This window comes from Mustela nivalis, assembly GCF_964662115.1.
Source record: "Mustela nivalis genome assembly, chromosome: 5".
NCBI lineage: Eukaryota > Metazoa > Chordata > Mammalia > Carnivora > Mustelidae > Mustela > Mustela nivalis.
Genome location: NC_139024.1, coordinates 120410506 through 120435662, shown reverse-complemented (window position 1 = coordinate 120435662; position 25157 = coordinate 120410506). Strand labels below are relative to the sequence as shown.

The 25157-nt window shown below is 48.0% G+C and overlaps 2 protein-coding genes across 2 annotated transcripts; both read right to left on the bottom strand.

Annotated features, from left to right (window-relative positions):
* Nucleotides 1-1909: 1909 nt before the first annotated feature.
* ATF6B (activating transcription factor 6 beta) lies at nucleotides 1910-10353 on the bottom strand. The gene is made up of 18 exons (XM_082732678.1): nucleotides 10164-10353; nucleotides 9711-9790; nucleotides 9496-9574; nucleotides 8943-9034; nucleotides 8277-8412; nucleotides 6831-6916; nucleotides 6553-6688; nucleotides 6338-6469; nucleotides 6055-6188; nucleotides 5202-5387; nucleotides 5021-5112; nucleotides 4420-4599; nucleotides 4153-4260; nucleotides 3928-4009; nucleotides 3669-3736; nucleotides 3334-3445; nucleotides 3111-3195; nucleotides 1910-2614 (listed from the first exon to the last, which is right to left on the bottom strand). Exons 1-18 carry the CDS (start codon nucleotides 10267-10269, stop codon nucleotides 2385-2387), a joined length of 2124 nt encoding a protein of 707 aa, XP_082588804.1. The 5' UTR covers nucleotides 10270-10353; the 3' UTR covers nucleotides 1910-2384.
* A 279-nt stretch (nucleotides 10354-10632) lies between these two features.
* FKBPL (FKBP prolyl isomerase like) lies at nucleotides 10633-12330 on the bottom strand. Its single transcript, XM_082732664.1, has 2 exons — nucleotides 12198-12330; nucleotides 10633-11932 (listed from the first exon to the last, which is right to left on the bottom strand). The coding sequence occupies exon 2, from the start codon at nucleotides 11858-11860 to the stop codon at nucleotides 10811-10813; it is 1050 nt and encodes a 349-aa protein (XP_082588790.1). The 5' UTR covers nucleotides 11861-11932; nucleotides 12198-12330; the 3' UTR covers nucleotides 10633-10810.
* Nucleotides 12331-25157: the final 12827 nt, after the last annotated feature.

Genomic DNA, 25157 nt, shown 5'->3' with positions numbered 1-25157 from the left:
ATTAAGTGGGAGGAGTTGAGCACAGGGTCAACAGCAGGAGATGAGAAGAACAAGAAAAAATAAATGGAAAAGAGAGTGAAGCAGTGGGGAGGAAGGGCAAAACACAAAAGGAGGGAGGAACAAACAGGAGTCTAAAAGACAAGGTGAGGACTCCTGGCCAGAAGGAGGGCAAAGAGAAGTGGGAGAGGAATCTAGAGCCAAGTGGGAGAGGTGATAGGTCTATGGGTTAGGAGTGGTAAGAGGAACAAAAGACCAGATCCTGAGGCAGGAAAGCAGCTCAACAGAAAGACAGAGTGGGCCCAGGACAGGAGGGGACAACAGGAGGTGCAGGAGTGACCATGGCCACAAACTGATGGGGGCTGGTGGCCTTGGATAGGGCTGTGGCCTGGGATCTGCATGGGCTGAATGCAGCCGCCAGACGCTGACCTGCCTTCACCCTCCCACCTCGCACCCCCTGGCCCCATGCCCCTCCCACGCCTTCCCCCATTCCACTAACTCAGCCAACAGTCGACTGCCAGTTCACATCAGTGCCAGTGGTCCCTTGTCACTGGGGTGGGGGGGCATACAGCACGCCCCACCGCAGGGCCCCCAGCCAGAGACGGCCCTCAGGCACTTCCCTGCACTGCCATCGAGACAGGAGGAGTGAAAGCAAGGTGGGGCAGTGATGCAGCCAGCTGGGTAAGAGTGGAGAAGAGGAGAAAAGGGCAATGTAGACAGGTGGAAGGGACAAGGGACAGGTGTGCCTTTCATGAACCAGGCACTGTGGACCTCTTTCACCCCCATACCCACCCCGAGAAGAATGCAGGAGTATTTGATGCTACTGGTGAGGAATCTCAGACCCAGGGTGTTTGAGTTACACATCAAGGACATCTACTAATGAAAGGTAAAGCAGGGAATCCAGCTCAGGTGATTTGCCTCCCCAGTCCTTGGCCTTGCGCTCACTGCTTCCATGAGGCTCAAGGGACATGGAGACAGGAAGGCCCAGAAGCCAGAGCCGTGCTCCAGAGGGAGGAGAGGCCTAGTTCCTGGGAGCCCTAGTTCCAGGTTGCCATAGTTACTCAGTCTGTTTTCACCCCAAACACAGTAATGGGGAGTGGGGGAGCTTGGCTGGACACGTGAGGTTCTCCCCTCCTCCTTCAGGCCTGGGCTTGTGGCCCGGGCGGCCCCTGTCCAGTCATCTGGGCACTGAGCCCAGGCCCAACCCACACCCTCTAGCTGACCCAGGACACTCCTGCAGAGCCAGGCCTGAGGCACTGCTGGACAGGAGCCGCTGACGGGATCCCCCCAAAGTGGAGTAAGGTTTGGCCCCTCACCCTCTGTCCTGTCCCCCTTCCTCCTAATCAGAAACACAGCCTTTCCTGCTGGATCCGTTCTCATCCTATTCTTTCAACAGGACTCTCAAGTCTCAGTGTCCTCCAATTTAGGGCCGAGAAGATGCTCTTCAACATGCCCGCTTCCCTCCAAACATCACCCCCTTCTCCACTGTGGCCCCTCCTTTCTGGCTTATAGCCCTCTGGCCGCAGCTCTGCTGTTTGTTCAAGCAGCTTGTCCTGGAAATCAAGGGGAAGGAGAGAGAACCTGCTAGAATGCAGGGGACCCAGGGAGGCTGCTCACCCCAAAGGGCGTAGGGCCCTCTGTCCTTCCTGTTTACTCAGACACATTCCAGGGATCTGTATCCTCGGGGCTGTCACGCCATGAGACATCCCACCCTCATCCCCCCATTAGACACAGACATACCCCAGAGTTGTAGGGGCGGGGACAAGGGGATGACATGAGGTCTGGGATCCCATCCCCGCCCCCACCCCAGAGCCAGCTATGTCTTCAGTGCTTGGTTCTCTGATACACTGGCCCTAGGGAAGCCAGTTTCCCCAAATTCTCTGTCATGAGCCAATAAGGCAGCCACCAATCCTTCAACTCCCTCCAAGTTGTTTATTTAATAATAAAAAAGAAGATAGTACATATACATAAACCTGATCTCCCACCACCACCCCTCCTTTACTCCCAGTGACTAGCTCCAAATAGTAAAATGTCCCTCGTCCCTCCTGGGGACTTAATTCCCACCTCTACCACCCTCCCCAAAATAGAGAAACAAAAGAATAAAGAGTGTGTAGGCGGCCACCCACCCCAAACTTCATCTTACTCAATACCCTCAAACAGAGAAGCAGGACTTAGGGGTTCAGAGAAATGAGAGGAGCCCTATATTCCTAAAAGGGGGTAAGAAGAGAGGTGAACCCACTCGTCTCCAAATAAGTGCTTAACCCCACACCCTGTCTTTCCTTTACCAATTGCCCCAAGCCCAGGGATCAGAGAACTTGGAAAACCCCACTTGGTTGCCCCCACCTCCCACCACCCCCCAGCTCTAAGTCAGTGTGAGTTGCAGAGGGTCAGGGGTGACTGAGGTAGAGAGGCTGGTGGGAGGCCTGATGGGCCTGGCCGGCTGCAGAAGCTGGCAAGGGGCCACCTGTGGAATTGCCTGGGGTGGAAGCTGGCTGTTTTCGGAGCGAGGGGGGCACCGTGGAGGTCTTGATGTGAATCACCCTCGTGTCCATGACCTCACACTCGATCTGCATCATCTCCTCATAGTCCCCTGGGGCCCCCCGGCCTGACAGGGTCTCTGTGAGAAGGAGGGAGGGCAAACAGAGGAGAAAAGTAGAGGGGGACAGGGAGGGAGGGGCAATGGTGAGGAGGCAGATCCGCAGCAGGAGGTCAATGAGAGGTAGGGATAGAGTTGGCACAGGGAGAGGAGAGGGGCAGGAAAAGAAAATGACATTGAGGAGTGACAGAGAACACATATGACGGAGGTCACAGGGGAGAGGACATCAAGTGAAAACAGGAGGTGAGAATCTGGCAGTTCCCAGCCTATCCCCTCTGCCCACACCTACTCGCGGGCCCTCCAGGGGACAGCCTGCACCCTTGTCTTCCTCCCATGTCTCCCGAGCTCTGTTTTTCTCTCCATCCATTTCCTGCTTCTTCTCATCCAGGAGTCTATTCTCTTTTTGGAACAGCCCACTCCCTCCATTTCCCCCTAAACTCCTCATTGTTGGGTCTATGAGAACCTTCCCTTCTTCAGTTTCAGAGCCCCTCTCCAGACCCAGCACGGAGAGAATTACCATTGGGAGCCATGGCAGGCATCACCAGGGACATCTTGGGCCGAGAGGTCTTGTTGTGGCTGATGGCAGGGAGCAGCAAGTGGTCCTGGAAAACAAAGGGGTCAGGCTGGGAGGCTGGAGGAAGAGACATGGACAGGCTCCCCAGGCCTACTCTAGAGCCTCCGCCTGAAGACAGACTGCTAGAGAACCCAGGGAGACAGGGAGGGGGCAAGGAGTCACTCACCCTTCGGAAGGACACAACATAAAATGTGTCTTCTCGTCGGTCAATGGCGTCCAGGAACTCTGGCTGTGAACGGTCTGGGTGGCGATACAGCTGCAGCTGGCCCGCAGAATCCCTAGCCAGGTGGGGAACAAGCATTTGGGAGGAGCCCAGCCTAATGCCCAGGTCCCGCTGGGGAAGGCGGGAGAAGAGGAGAGAAAAAGATAGGAGACCCCAGGGGATGAGGAAGGCATAACGCCACTGGTGGCAATGATGATGGACACAGGACAGATTCTGGGAGTTTAGATCTCTCGAGTGAAACCTCCCTTAGTGACAGACAAGCACCCCCATCAACTCACCTCTCTGGGGGCCCAGGAGGTTGGGTGGGGACTGCCTTAACTGGAGGTGACTTCCGCAGCTGAGACTTCTGGAAGGAGAAGTATCTAAGAATGTGAAGAGGGTGAAGGCAAAAGGGAAAGAGAGACGGCCCCTGGAAGCTGATGCCACCTTGCACCCACCCCTCAACTTACCCAGATGATCCCTTAAGCCTCCACAAAAATCCCTAGGACATTTAGTCTTCCAGTGGGCCTTCCTTGAGCCAGCCCTAGCCCTTCCTACCTGTCTCTCTTGGGCTCTCTGGGGAATCTTCCGCCGGCCTCTCTGGTGGCGCTGGACCCAGCCGCTCAGCTCATCAGCAAGCCTAGGGAAGCAGAGGAGGGACAAGGCTCCCACTGTCCCTGCCTGCACACAGCAGAGGGAAGGGAGGGCAGAGAGGGCTGGTGCTTCAGCACTCAAACCGGTCAGGCCGCCCGCAGAGGGGCCCCTGCCAGGAATCCCCCACACCTCAGGGACTCGGTTCGGTTGAAATGCCGGCAATCAGAGGAGAGGAAGAGCTGGTCCAGGTCTCTCAGCAGCAGTTCCTTGGCACCCCCGGGGAAGGCTGTCAGGTTTCTGGAGTGAGGGAGGAAGGGGGCGATGACTGGAGGCTGTACCCTTCCACCAGCAGAATCGGCCATGATGGTAAGAGAACTCTGGCTCCCCTCAAAAAGAAAGTGACTTTTGGGGAAAAGATACCCTCAGCACTGCCCAAAGACAGGGCCCTCTCCTCACCTGAAACTTGGCCGGCCTGGAGCGCTAGGCTGGGTCTCCTCAGGGCCCAGGGAAGAACCCTGGAGGGGTTCAACTCCCTGAACTGGCTCTTGCATTGAGAACTCCAGCAAGTGTCTCCGGGGCTGAGGCTCCTCTCTGCTCATCCGAGGAGAGATAGGAGCCGTAGGAGGCTCACTGATGCTGGGGATAAGGAAGGACAGACAGGGTCTGAGGAGTTCCGGCTGGATGGAGGGGCTGCTTAAGATCCTGGGCTCTGCAGACAGTCCGTTTGGGCTCCAGTCTATTCTATAAGAGTGAATCCCCTCATGTGTGAGATGGGAAGGTGAACCATCAGTACCTCAGAAAGCCAGGAAGCCCGAGGAACTTGGTAAGCACTTCAAAGGGACTATTTTTGTGAATCTTATCAGCACCATTGGCTCCAGGTGAGGACACACGATTTGAGAGAAATGATGGGAGAGAGAAGGGACTGGCCGGACGCACCGTTGGTGCTGAGGACACCAGTGTCGTCTGTGCATAAGTGCGATGAAAGGCACTGTACCAGGAAGGCAGCGGGGAGGGTGGGCTCCACCCTGAAGCTTCTTGGGGGCAAGGAAGGTCTCACCTGACAGGTCCAAAGTTGAAGGCAATGAAGAGAAGGAAGACCATGATGCAGACCACCTTTCTGTTTCCAGACCCCAACTTGAGCTCGCTGTTCTAAGGTGCAGAGAAAGGGCCGAGAGAGAGGGTAAGTCTTCCCAGAGGAGCGGGTATTCCCACTAGCCTCCCGGAACAGAGCAGCTCACCTCAGCCAACAGGGCCTCCAGCCGCCGCCGGAGGGCAGCGTTCTCCCGGCGGAGCTGCTGGTTGTCAGCCAGCACGGCCTGCAACCGAGCCTCCAACCCCTGCAGATACTCTTTCTTCTTCCTCCTGGACTGGCAGGCGGACTCCCGGTTCTTGATCATTCGCTGCTGCCGCTTCAGCAGCTTTGCCTAGGGTACCGAGAGGGCCAGATGGGCAGGAGAGGGGAACTATGCATCCCGACCCCACTGTTGACGCTGGCCACTCTCCTGCCTTCCGGTCCTCTACCTACACAGCCAGAGAGGGGTTGTTCCTCTCTGCTAAAACATTTCCAGAAAGAGCCTTTTTCTCAACCACTCCATGCTCCTGGTCCTCAAGAGCTGAGAGAAGTCAGACTATAGGAAGAACTTCCTCCATCCTGGTTCCTGGTGGAAATTCAGTTCCTTTCCTTGGATGGGGAGGATCCTCCTTTCTCCTAGTTCTCCTTTTTAAAGGCCCACAGCTTAACTTTAATATAATTAAAGAACACTTTACCTGGTTTTTCCCTAGGAAACAGCCTCCCTCTACCAACTACTGCCACAATCATAACACAGTATGACTCCCCTGCCTTAGATTTTACGGACACCATTCCCATTTCTCCATCTACAGTGACAGCAAAACTAAGGATCCTAAAACTACATAGAGTTGATGCTGACACTCATGTATGAACTGGGATCCACTTGACCTTCAGGATCATTTTATGAGTTTGCTTCCTCACTCTTTCTGTTCCCTCCTCATTCCACAATTTTCTCGCCCCCAATAGACTTCCCTCCTCCCTTCCCATTAGCTAGCCTTACCCGTCTCCTCCCCAGTACTTACATCCACTTCTGGTGGGCAGGAGTTCCCAGGCATAGGAGCTGGAACAATGCTCTTCCTCTCAGGCCTTGGAGCAGGGGGTGTCGGCCCCTCAGGCTGGACCCGAAGAGCACCTTGGATGAGGACAACTGGGGAGACTGGGGCAAGTGAACAAGAGGTGAGAGCTGTAGAGCAAAGTGGAGTTCTTGTGCTCACACCTGCACCTGAGCACTCATGGATTGGGAGCCTCAGTGGCTGCAAGCTCCCCAAGAAATTCAGCCCAGCACCTCCTTGACTTCTTTAGTACCTGGCGGCGGCTGGACAAGGGGCTGCAAAAGGATGGTGGTGCTGGGAGGCACAGCTCTGGGTGGCATCGGGACGGTGGTTATCACCACAGGTTTGGGCTGCAGGGGTGGCTTCCGGGTGGGCAGGGCTTTGCCTGAAGGAAGGGGAAGGAAGGAAGGAATGTCAGGACGTGAAGCTTCTTGCCAGGGATCCCAAGGTGTCAGGAGGCCCCATTACCTAAGGAGCCATCAGAGGGTGGGCCCATGCTGATCTGGACACCTCCAAATGGGGGGCCCAGGACATCCTGCAGGAGACAGCCTTGAGGGGACGGTGACTCTGTCTTCACTTCCAGTACCTCCTCTCCTATAAAAGCCTGTGTTGGGCATTCCAGAAGATATGTGAGTCAGGAAGAGTGTCAAGGAGAAGGAGCTGAAAAAGAGAATGCTTTCATACTTCTGAGAGTCGGAAGGAACTCACTGAAGTGTGTGGAAGGAGAAAGAAAAGCTGATGCTCACCTGGTTGGGGGACTCTGCTGAGAGCAGGGAAGCCTCAGAGTTGATGGAGGAAGATGGAGAGACAGGTTCTACCTTGGTCTGGACATCTGTGGGGGGTCAGGATGAGACAAAATTTTGGATATCAGATAAACGCTGAAGGAGAAGAGGATTAAGATTAAGGATTTCTCCTTGTACCAGAAAATAAAGCTGGCCCTAGGCATGCAATCCCTAAGGAGGAAGAACCATGGGCTGCTGATCTGCTGGCTCCCTTCCCATCTCTTTATCCAGGACCCTGCCTTCTCCTTCCTGGGCTCCAGAAACCATCACGAGACCCTGTGCTGACAACAGCTAAGTCCGCATTTCTGCCCCACAAATACTATGCAGGAAGTCACTGCAATTCATCCATTCTACCTCATTCTTTCTGCCTCCTTTTGACATCCAAATAGCCTCAAATAACTGCATCAGGTCCTGCCTCTCCACAATCCACTCTCTCTACTCTGCCACCAGAGTCATCCTAATCACATTGCTCTCCAGATTGACTCTTCAGAGGTTCCCACATGCCCACAGAATAAAAGCTAAGAGTCCCTTAGCAGGGTGCCCCCAGGCCCTGTAGCCTCTGCAACTTCTTGCCATTTCCCACTCCCTCCTCACATCCAGTCTGAAGAGATGTAAGTTCCCTAGACACACACGCCCACCTCCACATTCATCCATTCATCTTCTGGCTAATCTCTTTAAGTCCTTCAAAACTTGGCTCAGGAAACCCTTCTTCCAGGAGCACATCCCTGATCCAGCCCCCATCAGGTGAGCTGCCCCTCTTCTGAGCTTTTGTGGCATCCTGTGATGTCTATCCTGGAATTCCCACACCTTCAGTAAATGGTGCACATCTTTCTCCTCCCATCACACTCCAGGATTCTCGGGTCATAGTGGCACTCACAACCTTTTCATCTTTGCATCCCTGGCACCGTCTAGTATACATGGTATGGAGTAGGTGCTCAGTAAAGGCTTACTGTATAAACATGTAAGAGGAAATAAACTTGGCAACACTCAAAAATAGCACAAAGAACATTAATTATAGAATCTAGGAGTTGGGTATATGGTATTTCAGTTCTTCTATATGTTTGAAAAATTTTCTAATAAAACATTGGGGGAAAAATAATAAATATGCCCTAAACTCCATTAGTTTCGTTGTTGTTGTTGTTTTTAAATGCAAGGCAATAGGAAGTTAAGCCATACAACAAGATACTAGGGATGAGAAAAAGAAAGAAAAAACATCCCCATCTCTTCAGGGTTGCCTTTCCTGTGGTTTCCTAAAATTCTCCCTCCCCTTCCTGGCCTCTTTCCTGGTCATCTGCCATTTCCCCTCCCTACCTTTTCTTCCCTGTCTTGTTGTCTGCATTCCTTCCCCCATCTAAACACACACATACTCTGCCTTAGTAAAGCCTGGGGGTGGTGGCAGACTCTTATTACCTGAGGGGTCATCAGAGGTGGGACCCACATTGATCTGGACGGTTTCAAACGGGGATGTTGGATCATCTCCTAGGAGGCAGAGTGGGGGCGCCAAGGACTCTGTCTTCACAACCAGCACCTCCACTACACCAGAGGCCTAGGTGAGAGTGGGAGGTGAATGGGGGGGGGGGGGACGGGAACGGTGGCACAGAAAAGAAAAAAAACAAGGGAAGGTGTTGAGAGCAAGAGCAAGAACAAAAGCTTTAGAGCTTACTAATTATTTGACATTCTGGTTTGAATGGTACTAAGTATCTCCCAAAGCTGTCTCAGGCCCCTCATTTTCTCTTCCTACTTTATTCCTGGGAGAGTTGATGAAGTCCCATGATTTTAAATATTGCCTTAGATGGACAACTTGGGCAAGAGCAATTCTAGAATTCTCAGCAGTCAACAGCTGTCTTCTTCCCAGCCCTACCACGGCTGCCACCTATCTCTGTATATTAAAAGACTCCTTGTTTTTTTTTAGACAACCATAGCAGAGACACACATAAAAGGAGGATACTAAAGAAATTCAAAGGCACCACAACTACTCCATGACCTATAGCACACAAAATTTCTCAGCATCTATGTGTGAAGGGAATGGAACACAGTCCCTGTCACAAACAGTAGAAGGAAGGAGATGGCTCTCACCTGGCTGGAGGGCTCTGTGGAAAGATGGGATGATTCAGAACTGAGGGAGGAAGAGGAGCAGGGGGAAGATGGCTCAGACTTCACCTGAAGATCTGGAAGAAAAGGGTTAGGGAATCATCAGGAAGCAGAGCCCGAGTAGTCCAAAAAGTGTCTAATGTCCAAAAAGTGTCCAGGATCCCCTCATCTGGGGCAAAGGGGAAAGAACACATAAAGGACTGAAGGAGAGACGAGTGCACAGGCACTTATGAAGAGAAGATATAAGGATACAGGGAGTTCTGTAGTTCCTGTGGAACAGTGGAAAGAGGGTTTTGGAAGGATGAGGGAATCACAAAGGAGATAGATATAGATACAGATACAGATATAGATATAGATTCCAATTGTTTATTTGAGAGAGAGAGAGAATGGGGGTGGGGCAGAGGAAGAAGTGGACTCCCCGCTGAGCAGGGTGCCCGATGCAGGCTGGATCCCAGGACCCTAACGATCATGACCTGAGCCAAAGGTAGACATTCAACCAATTGAGCCACCCAGGCGCCCCTCAGAAAGGACATCTTACCTGGGAAGATAGGCAGGGGGTCCCAAGGTGGCTCAGGGGGACTGACATCCATCCCCACATCCAGGGAGCTGCTGCCAAACTGAATAAAGGAGGGCATTAGACAGCAAGAATGTGAAGAATTTAACAGCTCCATAATCTCTGGTCTGGGGCTGAGTCCTGGCTTCAGGGCAACTACCACCCGCCAAAGGTCTAAGACAAGACTGGGGTAGCAATACCGGGACATCCTGCTCTGGGCAGCGGAAGAGCTGCGTCTGCTCCTCGGCCACATCATCCAGGCCAGTGTACAAGGTGCTGTCTGCAACGCAAAGCGTCAAGGGGGTCGTCCGTCGGCCCAGCCTACAGATCCACACACAGCCCTGGGCCCATCCCTCATTGGCTCGGCTCAGCCAGACCTACAGCCAGCCCACTTGAAACGTGATACAGCCGGAGAACTTCAGCCCCTCCTTCCCCCACCCCGGAACAACTCGACGTTTCCGCGGGGAGTAGAGGTCTTCCCCAACTCCCGCATCCCCGGAAAGCACAACGCGGCCCTCTGCTCCGCCCTCCTTCGGGTAATGGATTCAGTATTTGCCCAGCCTTCTTCCATGGACCTCCGCTTCCTCCCTGCGTGCCTCAGGAGCACAGCATGCCACAGCCCTCCTCCCTCCCCGAGGCCTCACTACGCAGACCCCAGTCCTCCGGGCTCAGCAAGTTGTCCGTGAAAAAACGTGTTGGGTCCGCAATCTCGCTGAGGAGCATCAGTTCCGCCATCTTTCGCGCCCGCCCCCCAACCATGAGACTGTTCCCAAGGCCCGCCTCTCCCCATCACCAACTAATGGGTTGACTCTAAAAAAAAAGGGGGGTCGTCCCGGAAGCTCTACCGACCAGTAAGAGACCTGCGTGCTGAGTACATGCGGAGGCTGGACAGGCCCGGCCAATAGGAGCGCGGCAGGAGGGGAGCTGTCACACTCAACCGGGCCGTAGAGTTTGCGCATGCGCCGAACGGAAGCCAGTGAAAAAGCCTGGGAGGTGTAGTTCCCGGGATTTAAAGGCCCGCCATCTCCCTAGTCAGTCCTAACTTTAGTCGTTTATGGATCTTGCATTATCTTCGGATATGGATAAGCGCCCTCCCCCGCCCCAAAGTAGCACACGTGATCATATGGTTTTTTTTATTGGTGAAGAAGTGAAAGAGGTGCACTGAAACCACTGCTACCTCCCTAGGAAGGCAAAAGCTGGGAATGGGACATGGGCTGAAACCCTCCATCTGGGTCCTCAAAATCTCACAGCATAAACCACAATTCACAGGTTCCTGTCTCTTTTAAAATTTAACTTTTAATCAGCCAAACATCTTGCGCAGACCCTGAGCCAGACCTGCATCTTGTTTTTTCCCCTGAATGATCACCTTTCCCAGCTCTTCCTGGGCTGCCCGGTTTTTTGGGTCTACCTCCAGCACCTTCCTGAGGTCAGCAGTTGCTTTTTCAAGGTTCCCAAGGGCAGCCTGGGCAACCCCTCTTCGGTACAAGGCCTTTAAATGGTCAGGCTCCCGCTCCAGTGCTCGGTCACAGCTCTGGGCTGCCAGCTGGGGCTGCCCTAGCAATAACTGACAGGCGGCCAGGTTGGCATGAAGAACAGTTCGTTCTGGAGGGCCAGGTGGAGGTAAAGTCAGCAGCAGCCGAAGAGCCCGTCCATAGCATCTGGCAGCCCCTTCAGGGTTCCCAGCTCGAAATAATTCTGTGCCCCTTGCACGTTCTTCCCTGGCCAGGGCTTCCTTCTCACTGGCATCCAGCTCCCAGGAGTCCCTGCCCTGAGTGAAGGAGGCCAGGGTGAGCCTGAAAGGAGATTCAGAGTGCTCAGAGAGCTGAAGCTCTGCCTCCTCACCTTGACACATGGACTCCAAGCATTTCTCTATGAGTTCCCCCCAAGTCCCCTCCCTCCACGGGCCCAATCCCACAGTTATTTCTGTCCAGCCCTCTGGCAGGCCTGACCCAAAAGGAAACCCAAAAGCCAGTACCCGGCAGCAGGAGCCTAGCTTGGGTTTGTCCAAGCCATGGCCACGGATTAAGATCTTCTTAACAAAGCTCCCATCGGGGCAGTACCAGAGATCGGAAGCTTGAAGGGGCTCTGGTATCTCACTGGTTGATCCATAAGATTTAGCAGAGTCTCCTTGAAGTCCAGCTGCCAGTTTTTCAGTCCCTTGAGGTTTCTTTAGAATTTGGCTGGCTGGATTTTGGCTCACTCTCAGCTCAAGGATTTCAGTAGGAGGGTCTTGGGGCTGCTGGCTAATCTGAGTAGTTGAATCAAGGTTTTCCTGGGGTTTCTTTTCCCATTGTTGTTGGGGTCGTGAGGTGTCCTTCTCTCCCATTGGATTGACTGGTGGCGTCTCCATTTGGCTGCCTGGTCCTTTCCACCCGGGGTGAACAGGTTTGGCCGAATGGGAAGATCAGTTTCAGATCAGCGCCTGAAAAGAAAACCAAAACAATGCTAATAGCCGTATTCTTATTTAGATTCCCTCTTCTTCCTCTCCCGTCCTTCTGGGACCCAGGTCCCCAGTCCTCAGTCTTTTTTTTTTTTTTTTTTTTTCCTCCAAAAATCTCTGTCGGGCTCGAGCCTTCTCCGCCCACCCACGAACTAATCCAGACCTAATCCAGAACTATAAATTCCACAAATCCCTGCGGCTCGGGTAGCCGCCCCAACTACGGGAACCGGATCGAGTCAAAAAATACCTGGGCAGTCAAAACTCCTAGCCTGGTGGCAATAGATGGACCATTCGAATCACCTCTCCTTCCGAAGCTAAGTGCTTCCTAAGTACAGTCCTCAGAGTCTTGCCCCAGGCAGAGAGGACGGCCGAGGGGCATCTGGGGACAATGACAGCTAACGCAGTAGCCCGCCAGGCTGCGAATCTAATCAAATTCCTGTCAGCCAATCCGGAGGATGGAGAGGGCTGGTTGGCCCGCCTTCTGGACTTGACATCACTTCCCCCCCACCCAGTCGCCACCCCTCCTCCCCGCAACGGGGAAGCTCTAGGCCTTAGTAACCGATCCTGGCCGAATCAAACCGAGCTAGGCGGGGTCCGACCGGCCAGGTTATTGAGACTAAAAGTCTGGAGAAGTCCTGGAATGAATGGGATTGGGGTTCATGAGGGCGAGTGAGCGGATGGCGGAGCTGGTGGCGAATGATAGCGGTAGCAGTCTTTTTTTTTTTTTTTTTTTAATTTATTTTCAGCATAACAGTATTCATTGTTTTTGTACCACACCCAGTGCTCCATGCAATCCGTGCCCTCTATAATACCCACCACCTGGTACCCCGACCACCCACCCCCCCGCCCCGCCCCTTCAAAACCCTCAGATTGTTTTTCAGAGTCCATAGTGTCTCGTGGTTCACCTCCCCTTCCAACTTCCCCCAACTCCCTTCTCCTCTCTATCTCCCCGTGTCCTCCATGCTATTTGTTATGCTCCACAAATAAGTGAAACCATATGATAATTGATTCTCTGTTTGACTTATTTCACTCAGCATAATCTCTTCCAGTCCCGTCCATGTTGCTACAAAAGTTGGGTATTCGTCCTTTCTGATGGAGGCATAATACTCCATAGTGTATATGGACCACATCTTCCTTATCCATTCGTCCGTTGAAGGGCATCTTGGTTCTTTCCACATTTTGGCGACCGGGGCTATTGCTGCTATAAACATTGGGGTACAGATGGCCCTTCTTTTCAGGACATCTGTATCTTTGGGGTAAATACCCAGTAGTACAATGGCAGGGTCATAGGGAAGTTCTATTTTTAATTTCTTGAGGAATCTCCACACTGTTCTCCAAAGAGGATGCACCAACTTGCATTCCCACCAACAGTGGAAGAGGGTTCCCCTTTCTCCACATCCCCTCCAACACATGTTGTTTCCTGTCTTGCTAATTTTGGCCATTCGAACTGGTGTAAGGTGATATCTCAATGTGGTTTTAATTTGAATCTCCCTGATGGCTAGTGATGATGAACATTTTTTCATGTGTCTGATAGCCATTTGTATGTCTTCACTGGAGAAGTGTCTGTCCATATATTCTGCCCATTTTTTGATATGATTGTCTGTTTTGTGTGTGTTCAGTTTGAGAAGTTCTTTATAGATCCTGGATATCAACCTTTTGTCTGTACTGTCATTTGCAAATATCTTCTCCCATTTCATGAAAGAAATTGAAGAAGACACAAAAAGATGGAAGACCATTCCATGCTCTTGGATCGGAAGAATAAACATTGTTAAAATGTCTATACTGCCTAGAGCAATCTATACTTTTAATGCTATTCCGATCAAAATTCCACCGGTATTCTTCAAAGAGCTGGAGCAAATAATCCAAAAATTTGTATGGAATCAGAAGAGACCCTGAATCACTAAGGAAATGTTGAAAAACAAAAATAAAATGGGGGGGGGGCATCATGTTACCTGATTTCAAGCTTTACTACAAAGCTGTGATCACCAAGACAGCATGGTACTGGCATAAAAACAGATACATAGACCAGTGGAATGGAGTAGAGAGCCCAGATATGGACCCTCAACTCTATGGTCAAATAATCTTCGACAAAACAGAAAAAAATATACAGTGGAAAAAAGACAGTCTCTTCAATAAATGGTGCTGGGAAAACTGGACAGCTATATGTTGAAGAATGAAACTCGACCATTCTCTTACACCGTACACAAAGATAAACTCAAAATGGATAAAGGACCTCAACGTGAGACAGGAATCCATCAGACTCCTAGAGGAGAACATAGGCAGTAATCTCTTCGATATCAGCCACAGCAACTTCTTTCAAGATATGTCTCCAAAGGCAAAGGAAACAAAAGCGAAAATGAACTTTTGGGACTTCATCAAAATCAAAACCTTCTGCAGAGCAAAGGAAACAGTCAAGAAAACAAAGAGGCGGTAGCAGTCTTTATTTCTGAAGACCCACAGGCCCACCTGTGCTACTCCTTATCCCTGTGTTCCGGGCTCCCTGCCAGAGCCATCCAGCCTGCTCTTTCGCTGGTTCAGTCCCGGGTGCTGCAAGAGAAACCCTCAAGCCTCTTTCTCCCCAGCTGCCTCTGCTCCTGGGATCCCTGAAGCTTCTCCTTACCTGTTCCCTCATATTCATCACTGGCTCTCAAGACTTTCCTCAGGAAGTCTTAGTGCTTTTCAAACTTTTATGTGCATTCATATCACCTGGGGAAATTTAAATCTCAGGTTCTGATTTAGGAAGTCTGGAGTGGGGTCTATAATTTTGCATTCCCTCCCTCCCTGCCTCCCTCCCTCCTTCCCTTCCTTCCTCCCTCCCTCCCTTCTCTAAAGTCTACTTTATTCAGATTTCTTACTTTCTGTCCAATGACCTTTTTATGTCCCAGGATCCCACCCAGGATACCACATGCCATTTAATCATGTTTCCTTAGCTCTTCTTTTCTTTTTTTTTTTTTTTAAAGATTTTATTTATTTATTTGAAAGACGGAGATCACAAGTAGGCAGAGAGGCAGGCAGAGAGAGAGAGAGAGAGAGGGAAGCAGGCTTCCTGCGGAGCAGGGAGCCCGATGCGGGGCTCGATCCCAGGACCCTGAGATCATGACCCGAGCCAAAGGCAGCAGCCCAAACCACTGAGCCACCCAGGCGCCCCACCTTAGCTCTTCTTGACTTTGAGTTTTGTCTGCCCTATTTTTCCAAACTTTTGTACTTCTCAAGAGATGCTCTTTTACTCAAAACCTTTTTAAAATTCTTTATTTAAGTTCAAGTTAGCCAACATTTACTGTATTACCAGTTTCAAGGGTAGAATTTAGTGATCCATCAGTTGCATATAATACCCAGTGCTTATTACATCACTTGCCCTCCTTAATGCCCATCACCCAATTACCCCCTCCTCCCACTCCCTCTCCTCCAGCTCTCCTCCTCAGTTTGTTTCCTACAGTTAAGAGTGTCTCATAATTGCCTCCCTCTCTGTTTTCATCTTATTTTAGTTTTCCTTCCCTTTCCCTATATTAGTCTGTTCTGTTTTTTTAAATTCCACATGAGTGAATTCATATGATAATTGTCTTTTTCTGAATGACTTATTTGGCTTAACACAATACCCTCTAGTTTCATCCACGTTATTTCAAATGACAAGATTTTGTTCCTTTTGCTGTCTGAGTAGTATTCCATTGTGTGTGTGTGTGTGTGTGTGTGTGTGTGTGTGTAATTTCTTTATACATTCATTTGTCAGTACACATCTGGGATCTTTCCATAGTTTGGCTATTGTGGACATTGCTGCTATAAACATTGGGGTGCGAGTGCCCCTTTGAATCACTATGTTTGTGTCCTTTAGATAAATACTTAGTAGTGCAATTGCTGGTTCTAGGGTAGATCTGTTTTCAACTTTTTAAGGAATCTCCATACTGTTTTCCAGAGTGGGTGCACTAGTTTGCATTCCCACCAACAGTGTAAGAGGGTTTCCCTTTCTCCACAAGCTTGCTAACCTGAGTTATTAACTTCAGCCATTCTGACTGGTGTGATATGGCATCTCATTTGATTTGTACTTCCCTGATGCCAAGAGATGTTGAGGATTTTTTTCATGTGTCTGTGGGCCATTTGTTTGTCTCCTTTAGAGAAATGTCTGGTCATGTCCTCTGCCCATTTCTTGACTGATTGTTTTCTGGTTGTAGAGTTTGGTAAGTTCTTTATGGATTTTGGATACTAGCCCTTTATCCGATAGGACATTTGCAAATATCTTTTCCCATTCTGTAGGTTGCCTCTTAGTTTTGTTGACAGTTTCCTTTGCTGTGCACAACCTTTTTACCTTGATGAAGTCCCAATAGTTCATTTGTGCTGATTCTGCATTTCTAACAAGCTCTTGGATGGTGGTGCTGCTGATCCACGGACGACACTTTGAATAGTATGATTCTAGAATAACTCATCCCATTCTTGTCACCTTTGCTCTGTGCCCCTTCAGTTTGTACTATATTTTACATATATAACTGGTAAAACCTGCCCCTCTAGGTGTGTCAGTGGAAAACTGGTCCTTCTACTCCTCTAAAAGATGTAGGTCCCTTTTGTGATTCAGCCTTGCTTGACTAGCTCCCAGCATAGGCTGAGCTCTTCAGGAAATGAGAATAATGTTCTTAGTACATCACTTTGGCTCCTTCTTCAGTTGGCTCTCTAATTACCTGCCATTGTGCCCCAGACTACAAGGACCATGTCAGGACAGCTGGAAGGGGAGGAGGTTTCATCAGTACAAACAGAATTATGTCAAAATAGCCCTCTTCCTGTTTTGTACTGAGACTCAAGTCACTAACCTAGACTTTTCCTCAAGTTTTATTTCTAGTTTCTGTGTCAGAATAACCTTAGTCCACACTACTACCTCTTCCCTTATGGCTAAATACTGTGATTCTTATAATCCCTGATCTCCTATGGAAAATTAATCTACCTTTTTTCCCTCCCCTTTCCCCTTTCCATTTCAAGGATTTTTTGAAAAGGCAGGACATCTAGAATGAGTCACAAAATCTTTGATTGGACCCTAATCCCTGGACAAAGTTTGCTAATTTGTATGGTGTGCCTTAACTGAGAGGGCCACTCTGATGACCCTTCAAAGTTCAGCTTCTCTCAATGAGAAGAATCTGTACTCTGTTAACTCTGTTACTGTACTCTGTGCTTTGTAATGTTCTCTTATTTTTTGTGTGTATGCTTCAGTTCCAAAAGACTCTGCAGGGCAGAGGCCTTTTCTCAGTTTCGTTTGTGTCATCTCATTCATTCATTCAACAAATACTTATTGAGGACCTGCTCTGTTCCAGGCAGCATGCTAGGAAGTGGGAATACATAGAGGAATGAGACTGACACAGTCCCTGCTCTCAGGAAACTTCGAGTCTGGTCAAGGAAATACTAATTACGGTGGCATGAAGAAGCCTGAGATGCTATGAGAGTGGATGAAGGATTAAGGGATATTCCTTGGGGGTGAGACATTTTTGCTACTATTCAAAGAATGAGTTAGAATTGAATCTCAGTTCTATATAGACCCCGTACTGAAAACCACTAAATTAAGTGGTTGACTGTGTCTCTTCAGGTGATCACTTGTCACCTGACTATAAAAACACATACAAACATAAGCACATAAACTCCTAAAAAAAGTAATCCAAACCACCCAAAATGAAAATGTTTTTATTTTTTAAATAAATAAAATTTGAATTTCATCACAATGAAAACACAGAGTTTAGGTTTTAGGTTTTGTGAAAGAGGACTCAGACTCATCAGAGGAGAAATCCATAGATTTTTAGATTACCCCAGGTTTCAAATTGAGAAACAGGAAGGGACCAAGATATGGAGACTCAGAAATAGGGCAGGGAATTGGTTCTTCCACAAAGTGTTGCTGCATACAATGTTCACAATAGCCAAACTATGGAAAGAACCTAGATGTCCATAAACAGATGAATGGATAAAGAAGATGTGGTATATATATACAATGGAATACTATGCAGCCATCAAAAGAAATGGAATCCTGCCATTTGCGACGATGTGGATGGAACTAGAGGGTATTATGCCTAGTGAAATAATCGGTGAAAGACAACTATTGTATGATCTCCCTGCTATGAGGAAGTGGAGATGCAACGTGGGGAGATTGGGGGTTAGGAAAAGAATAAATGAAACAAGATGGGATCGGGAGGGAGACAAACCATAAGAGACTCTTAATCTCACAAAACAAACTGAGGATTGCTGGGAGGAGGGGGTTCTAGAGAGGGGGTTGGAGTTATGGACATTGGGGAGGGTATGTGCTATGATCAGTGCTGTGAAGTGTGTAAACCTGGTGATTCACAGACCTGCACCCCTGGGGCTAATAATACATTATATGTTTATTTAAAAATTAAAAAACAAAACAAAACAAAAGTGTTGCTGCATAAATATTAACTGACTCACTGCCTGCTCTCTTCTGGTTCCCTGCCCCTTGAGCCTCATTCTGCTGGGGCTCAGCTCTTTAGGGATAGTCACCGAGGAATCAGGAAGAAGCAGGGAAGCAAGCTAGGAGGATTATATTCCCAGGCCTGAGTAGAGAACATGGGATCTGAGGAGGACATAAAAAGAGGATGACAAGTGAAAATTTGCTTACCTGTTAGGGTAGAACCTTGGATGGGGGAGTGAGGAAGGAGCAATGTTTCCTTTCTCTTTCCCCTAAAGATTTGAGAATGAAGTGGAAGAAGAGCAGCCTTGAGGGAAGGAGATTAGGGTTAGGGTTAGAGTTAGGGAACCTTCTTATCCAAGTGACTAGATTCAATCCCAACCTCCCAATACTAGTGACCTCTGTTCTCTCTCTTCTCTTGGTGTTGCAAGGACAAAGCCTCTCCAACACCTAATTCTATGGATGCTTTGGGACAGGACTTAACCCTGTGCTTGTTTAAGACATTTCCCCTGCCTCAGGTGAGAGGGATGAGGGGTGGGGAGCAACACACAGGAACCTCTGGAAAGGGAATGTGATTAAGGAAGACTCTGTGTTAAGAAAGTCAAAGTCAAAGAGACATCTGGGATAATGGAAGGACTTGGGGGTGGGTGTCACTGTCTCTGCTATGTGATTATGGACAATAAACCCTATGTGAAAATGGACAATAAACCCTATGCAGGAACAATTCTCCCTTCATCCAAGTCATTGTAGGAGGCATTTAATGCTGTTGATCATTCTGAGGCAAATCCCCATATTTGACAAGTTTCTAAGAATTTGCCTATAAATGTTTTAAAATCTCACCTGGAGTCATTTCCATCCATCCATCCTTCTTTCTGAGTCACCTACTTCCAAGATGGCTCAGAGGATCTGGCCATATTCTGCTACTTTCCTTGCCCTATCCAAAAAGGGCATTTTGTGTGTGGGTTTTTTAATTGAAGTATAGATGACACACAATGTTACATTAGTTTCAGGTATATGATGTAATGGTTGGACAGGTCTAAATGCTATGCCATGCTCACCACAAGTGTAGAGACCATCTGTCTCTCATACAACTATTAAAATAAGACTGACCATATCTCCTACAGTGTACCTTTTATCCCTGTGACTTATTCATTCCATAACCGGATGCTTGTATGCCCTGCTGTCCTTCATAAGCTTTGCCCATCTCCTGGCCCCCTCCCCTCTGGCAACCATCAGTTTGTTATGGGTCTGTGTCTGCTCTATGGGGGCATTGTTTTGCCTTTATCAAAGATCTAACCTGATGGCACAAATTGAGAAGAGGTTTAGGACCTGGTGCAAGATAATTTGTGAGCTGGTGGTTGTTACTTCTTGTCTCTACACACACAAAGCATGTGACACCTGTCCTTTAAATGGGTAAAGTAAGATTCTTATTCATTCACTAATCTTTATTGAGTACTCAGAATTTATCAGTGAAACATGGAGATACAAAAAGTTGAAAATAGAGCTACCCTATGACCCAGCAATTGCACTACTGGATATTTACAAGACACAAATGAAGAGGTGCCTGGCTGGCTCAGTCAATTAAGTGAGTGCCTTCAGTTCAGGTCATGGTCCTGGGGTTCTGGGATTGAGCCCCATATCTGGCTCCCCATTCAGCGGGGAGTCTCCATCTCCCTCTTCTCCCTGCTCATGCTCTGTCAGTATCCCTGCCTCTTTCTCTCAAATAAAATCTTTCCAAAAAATTTTTAAAAAACACACAAATGTAATGATCTGAAGGGGCACCTGCACCCCAGTGTTCATAGCAGCAATGCCCACAATAGCCAAACTATAGAAAGAGCTCAGAAGTCCATCAACAGATGAATGGATAAGGACGATGTCGTACACACACACACACACACACACACACACACACACAGAGGAATATTATGCAGCCATCAAAAATTGAAATCTTGCCATTTGCAATGATGTGGATGGAACTAGAGGGTATTATGTTAAGCAAAATAAGTCAATCAGAGAGAGACAATTATATGATCTCACTGATATGTGGAATTTAAGAAAGAAAATAGAGGATCATCCGGAGAGAGAGGAAAAAAATAAAACAAGATAAATCCAGAGAGGGAAATAAACCATAAAAGACTCTTAATCATGGGAAACCAACTGAGGGTTGCTGAAGGGGAGGAGGGGGAAGGAGGGGGTAACAGGGTGATGGAAGTTAAGGAGGGCATGTGCTGTAATGACCACTTGGTATTATATAAGGCTGATGAATCACAGACCTGTACCTTTGAAACCAATAATACATTATATGTTAATTAAAATAATGATAAATAAATAAATAAGAAAAATGGAGATATATACAGAGATCCCCACCAGCAGTCTAATAAAGAGTAAGGTGTCATAGTTAACAAAAGCTCCAGATGCAAAGGTGAAAGTGATAAGTGTTGGGGAAGTTATTCCCAACTGGGATGTGATCTGAAAAGGAGTCCAGAGGTTTGAGCTTTGGAGTATGGCCATAGTTTTGATCTGCAAAGATTGAAAGGATTTATTGCAGGTGAGGGAAGCAATACAATGCAGGAGGGATACGGAAGTGAAAGCCACTTTGCATTCAGTAATATTCATCTCTGGGTTGTCAATCTCAGCTTTCCCAGACTATTTCAATACTCCATGCAGGCTGTCCTGTCACCAGGCATCAAGCTGGTTGGAATTTTTTATACCCGCACATTCCCCTGCATTCCATACTCACCACATGGAACCATATGCTGCACTTACTCTCTGCCATTTATCATCAGCATGAGAGACAAAAACTCTAGCTTTCCAAAGGCTAAATAAATTTTCCCTTCTGTATAGCTTTGGTGGTTTCTGTGGTTTTAGTTGTTCTGGGATTTATATCAAAATTGTTCCTCCCTCCTCTTTGCTCCCAAAGCATTTTGCTTGCATATCCTTTATGAGCAGTGTTTTGAGGCAGGATGAAGCTGTGAAAGGCAGGCTTTTCCACAGTGAAACATTTAATGATGAGAGCTGCTCTTTACTGAGTCATGACCATACATTATGACCACAATATCGGGCACCGTGCTGTTTTTAATCAAGTGATGAGGGGAAAGCCTCCTTGTGGTGGTGATATTTGTGCAAAGACACAAATGATGTAAAGGAACAGGCGTGCAGACAATTGGAGGAAGAGTGTCCAGGAAGAGAAAAACAGGAGTGCAAAGGCCCTGAGGTAGGAGGGAATAGGACTTTTATGTTAAATTTATAGCATCTAAGAAAACAGCAAGGAGGCCAGAGTGGGTGGAGCAAGGGAAAAGGTGGGAGGAGATGAAGTCAAAGAGGTAGGGAAGAACATGGTCAGGTAGGCTTCATAGGTCAATGTAAGTATTTTAGATTTTGTTCTAAGTGTATACATGGTAGCCATCAGAAGGTTTGAGCAAGATGAGCGATATCATCTGGTAATTTAAAAGATCATTCTGATTTCTGCATGGAGGAAGGACTGTATCAGTCACAAATGGAAAGAGAAAATCCATTTAAGGGGCTAGTCAGGGGACAATGGTAGCATAGGAGCTTGGGTTAGGGAGAGGATCAAGGGAAGAGTCCATAGGCCATCTAATATGTGGGAGTCTGGAAGAGAAGTAGGAGCTGTCAAAGAAGACAGAAGGAGCAGCAAATAAGGAACTAGGGAATATAATACTTTCTTTAGTTGGATCCAGAAAGAGTATTTAAGTGAAGAAAGCATTTCAAGGAGGAAGGAGCATTCAACTGTGTCAAAAGTTGTAGATGGTCTAGCCCAAGTTTCTCAATCTTGGTGCATATATATTACAAAGTAATTTAAGGAACATCATGCAGCTTAAGAAATAAAGTCATCCTGGGGTGCCTGAGTGGCTGACTCAGTTAAGCATGTGACTCTTGATTTCTGCTCAGGTCATGATTTCAGGGTCCTAGGAGCAAGCCGTGTGTCATGCTTTTTGCTCAGCAGAAGTCTGCTGGAGATTCTCTGTCTAAAATAAATAAATAAATCTAAAAAAAAAAAGAAAGAAAAGAAAAGAGGGGTGCCTGGGTGGCTCAGTGGGTTAAAGCCTCTGCCTTCAGCTTGGGTCATGATCCCAGGGTCCTGGGATCAAGCCCCACATCGGGCTCTCTGCTCAGCAGCCCTCCCCGCCCCCTACCCTGCCTACTTCTCTGCCTACTTGTGTTCTCTGCCTGTCAAATAAATAAATAAAATCTTAAAAGAAAAGAAAAAAAATTTCCTGTTATTGTTAAAGTTTCCTGTGTATATTCCCCTCGGATTGCAATTCCTTTCCTGCCAAGGGGTATCCATTCTTTTTTTTTTTTTTTTTAAAGATTTTATTTATTTATTTGACAGAGAGAGACACATTGAGAGAGGGAACACAAGCAGGGAAACAGCAGAGGGAGAGGGAGAAGCAGGCCTCCTGCCGAGCGGGGAGCCCAATGTGGGGCTGGACCTCAGCTCCCTGGGATCATGACCTGAGCTGAAGGCAGACACTTAACAACTGAGCCACCCAGGGGCCCCAGTATCCAATCTTCTGAATGTTGTGCTTTCACTGCACAGGTGAATAGAAAATAAGGGTTTTTTTTTTCTCTTCTCAGAGAGGAACTATATTTTCGTACATCTTTGTATAATGGTGGGGATGTTTCATTAAAGGGGGAAAACTGTGCAGGAGAGAGAGGAGTTAATTTCAAAAGTTCTGTTTCTGAGGGCGCCTGGGTGGCTCAGTTGGTTGGACGACTGCCTTCAGCTCAGGTCATGATCCTGGAGTCCTGGGATCGAGTCCCACATCAGGCTCCCAGCTTCATGGGAAGTCTGCTTCTCCCTCTGACCTTCTCCTTGCTCATGTTCTCTCTCACTGTCTCTCTTTCAAATAAATAAATAAAATCTTTAAAAAAAAAAAAGTTCTGTTTCTGAGAGGTAAGAAGGGACAGGATCCCATTACACAGATGAGATGGAGTCTGGGGGCAGGTCAGCTTCTCTTGCAGTAACAAGGAGAAGACAATAAATACAGCTGAGACGCAGGTGGCCTAGTAGATTTGGGAGTGAAACCAGGAGGAAGCTCTCCTGAAAATTTCTATTTTGTCACTGAATAGGAAGAAAGGTCATCATTTTGTGAAACTGTGGTCTCAGATTTGGGGAATGTGAACTGCCTGGGATAACGTGAGCAGGCCATACTGAGGGCTGAAAGGAAGTGAGACCAGACAATATGACTGTGTGTTTTGCCTCAGACATATTTAGCTGTTGGGTGCAGGTGTGGAACAGACAGAGTTGGATTGAAACGGGACTCAAATGTGTCTGAAGGAGAGAGGCCAAGAATATAAGGACAAGGGCTGAGACGTAATGATAGTTTTGAACCTTGGGATCTACACTGTGTACTGAGGGGAATGAAGAATTGAGGGGATCAAATATCAGTGAGGAGTGAGAGAGTTGATGGATGGAAGATCTGGGTGGGATTGAGGAATTTTTGGAATAGGGTGTTGAATGGAGGAGCTGCGGAGGATCTAGCCCGGAAAGGTAACATGCAAAGACTGAACAGATTTGGGAGAGGTGGCAGTTATTGATGGTAACCAAGTTGAAGGTATGACAGTGGGGAGTGGGGGAAAACCTCAGTGGAAGTGAGGAAGGCCAGGAACTGACCAGTATGCTAGTTGGTGATCTACAGGGATATCAAAGCCACCAAAAATAATGAATAGAGAGGGAGGCAGTAACCTAGGCACTAAATTTTCAATGAATGAGGGGGAATGATGACCCAGAATCAAATCATGGGGGAATTAAATCTCCCAAGTAGATGTTAGAAGGGGCCAGGGAATCTCTGTCCATTGTGGTGCAAGAGCCAAGGGCACCATGCAGGGAGGGAATTGAGGTAAAGTGGGTGGAGAATCAAATTGGAATATGCCTTCACTTCACTCCACACTCAAAGGAATATACCTTCACTTCACTCCAGGAGGCTGGGGGAAATGATTTGGAAGAAGCCATTGTGATTCATTTCTTCCTCTGCCTAATTCTTTTCCATTCAATTGAGTTCAAAGATGGGTACAAGATGTTTTACCTGAGGAGGAACTAAAAACCAGAGATAAGCCAAATTTGGCTCCTGCCTTCAAGCAGCTCTCAAAGTAAAACATGTAGTACATCAAGATATCAGGTGGGAAGAGATGGGAAAATGCAGATAAAGTAAACAATGTATGGGTGTTAGACCTGCATACCTTTCTATTAAAGAAAGTTGCTCTAGTTGAAGCCATACCTTTTGGGCTTCCCCCTTCTCCCTTTGTGGTCCCTCAACTGCCTCTAAGCCTGTAATTCCCAACCTTAACTGTCTTTTGGAATTACCTGGGGATGGCTAAAAAAATACTAATGCCTGAGAGACTGTGATTTAATTGGTTCGGGATGTGTCCTGGGCTTTGGGATTTTTAAATGCTCCCAGATGACTCTAATGTAGAGCCGGGGGTAAGAATCAGTGCTCCAGGGAATGTCTGGAGCTCTGTTTAGAAACCCCTGCTTCAGTCCAACCCATAGGAGAGAAATCCCTTCTGGCTTGAGTCAGGGGGTGAATTGATCTGAGCCCTGAAGGATAGGTAAAATTTGGCCAAATGGAGATGCAGACGTGAAGGAGGAGAACATCATGAGCACCAGCTCAGATATGGTCTGAAACACATGACAAGCAGCCAACAGTTTGGTTTGTAAGAGACAGAGTTTAGAGAAAGAGGTCTAAGATTTGAGAACAGCTGGGCAAGGACCTGGGGGTGGGAATGATGAGTAATTCAGTTTGGTTAGAGATTAGGTTGAAGGGAGAAGGCTGGATGTTTTTAAATTATGGAAGTGGT

Bases quoted from the DNA above. Each gene is read 5' to 3' on its own strand.
- ATF6B (XM_082732678.1), bottom strand. From the start codon at position 10,269: ATGGTTGGGGGGCGGGCGCGAAAGATGGCGGAACTGATGCTCCTCAGC. The intron at 9,575-9,710 runs GTATTGCTACCC...TCCTTTATTCAG, and splicing joins GCCCAGAGCAGGATGTCCCG to TTTGGCAGCAGCTCCCTGGA. The intron at 3,196-3,333 runs GTGAGTGACTCC...TTTGTTTTCCAG, and splicing joins ATGTTGTGTCCTTCCGAAGG to GACCACTTGCTGCTCCCTGC.
- FKBPL (XM_082732664.1), bottom strand. From the start codon at position 11,860: ATGGAGACGCCACCAGTCAATCCAATGGGAGAGAAGGACACCTCACGA.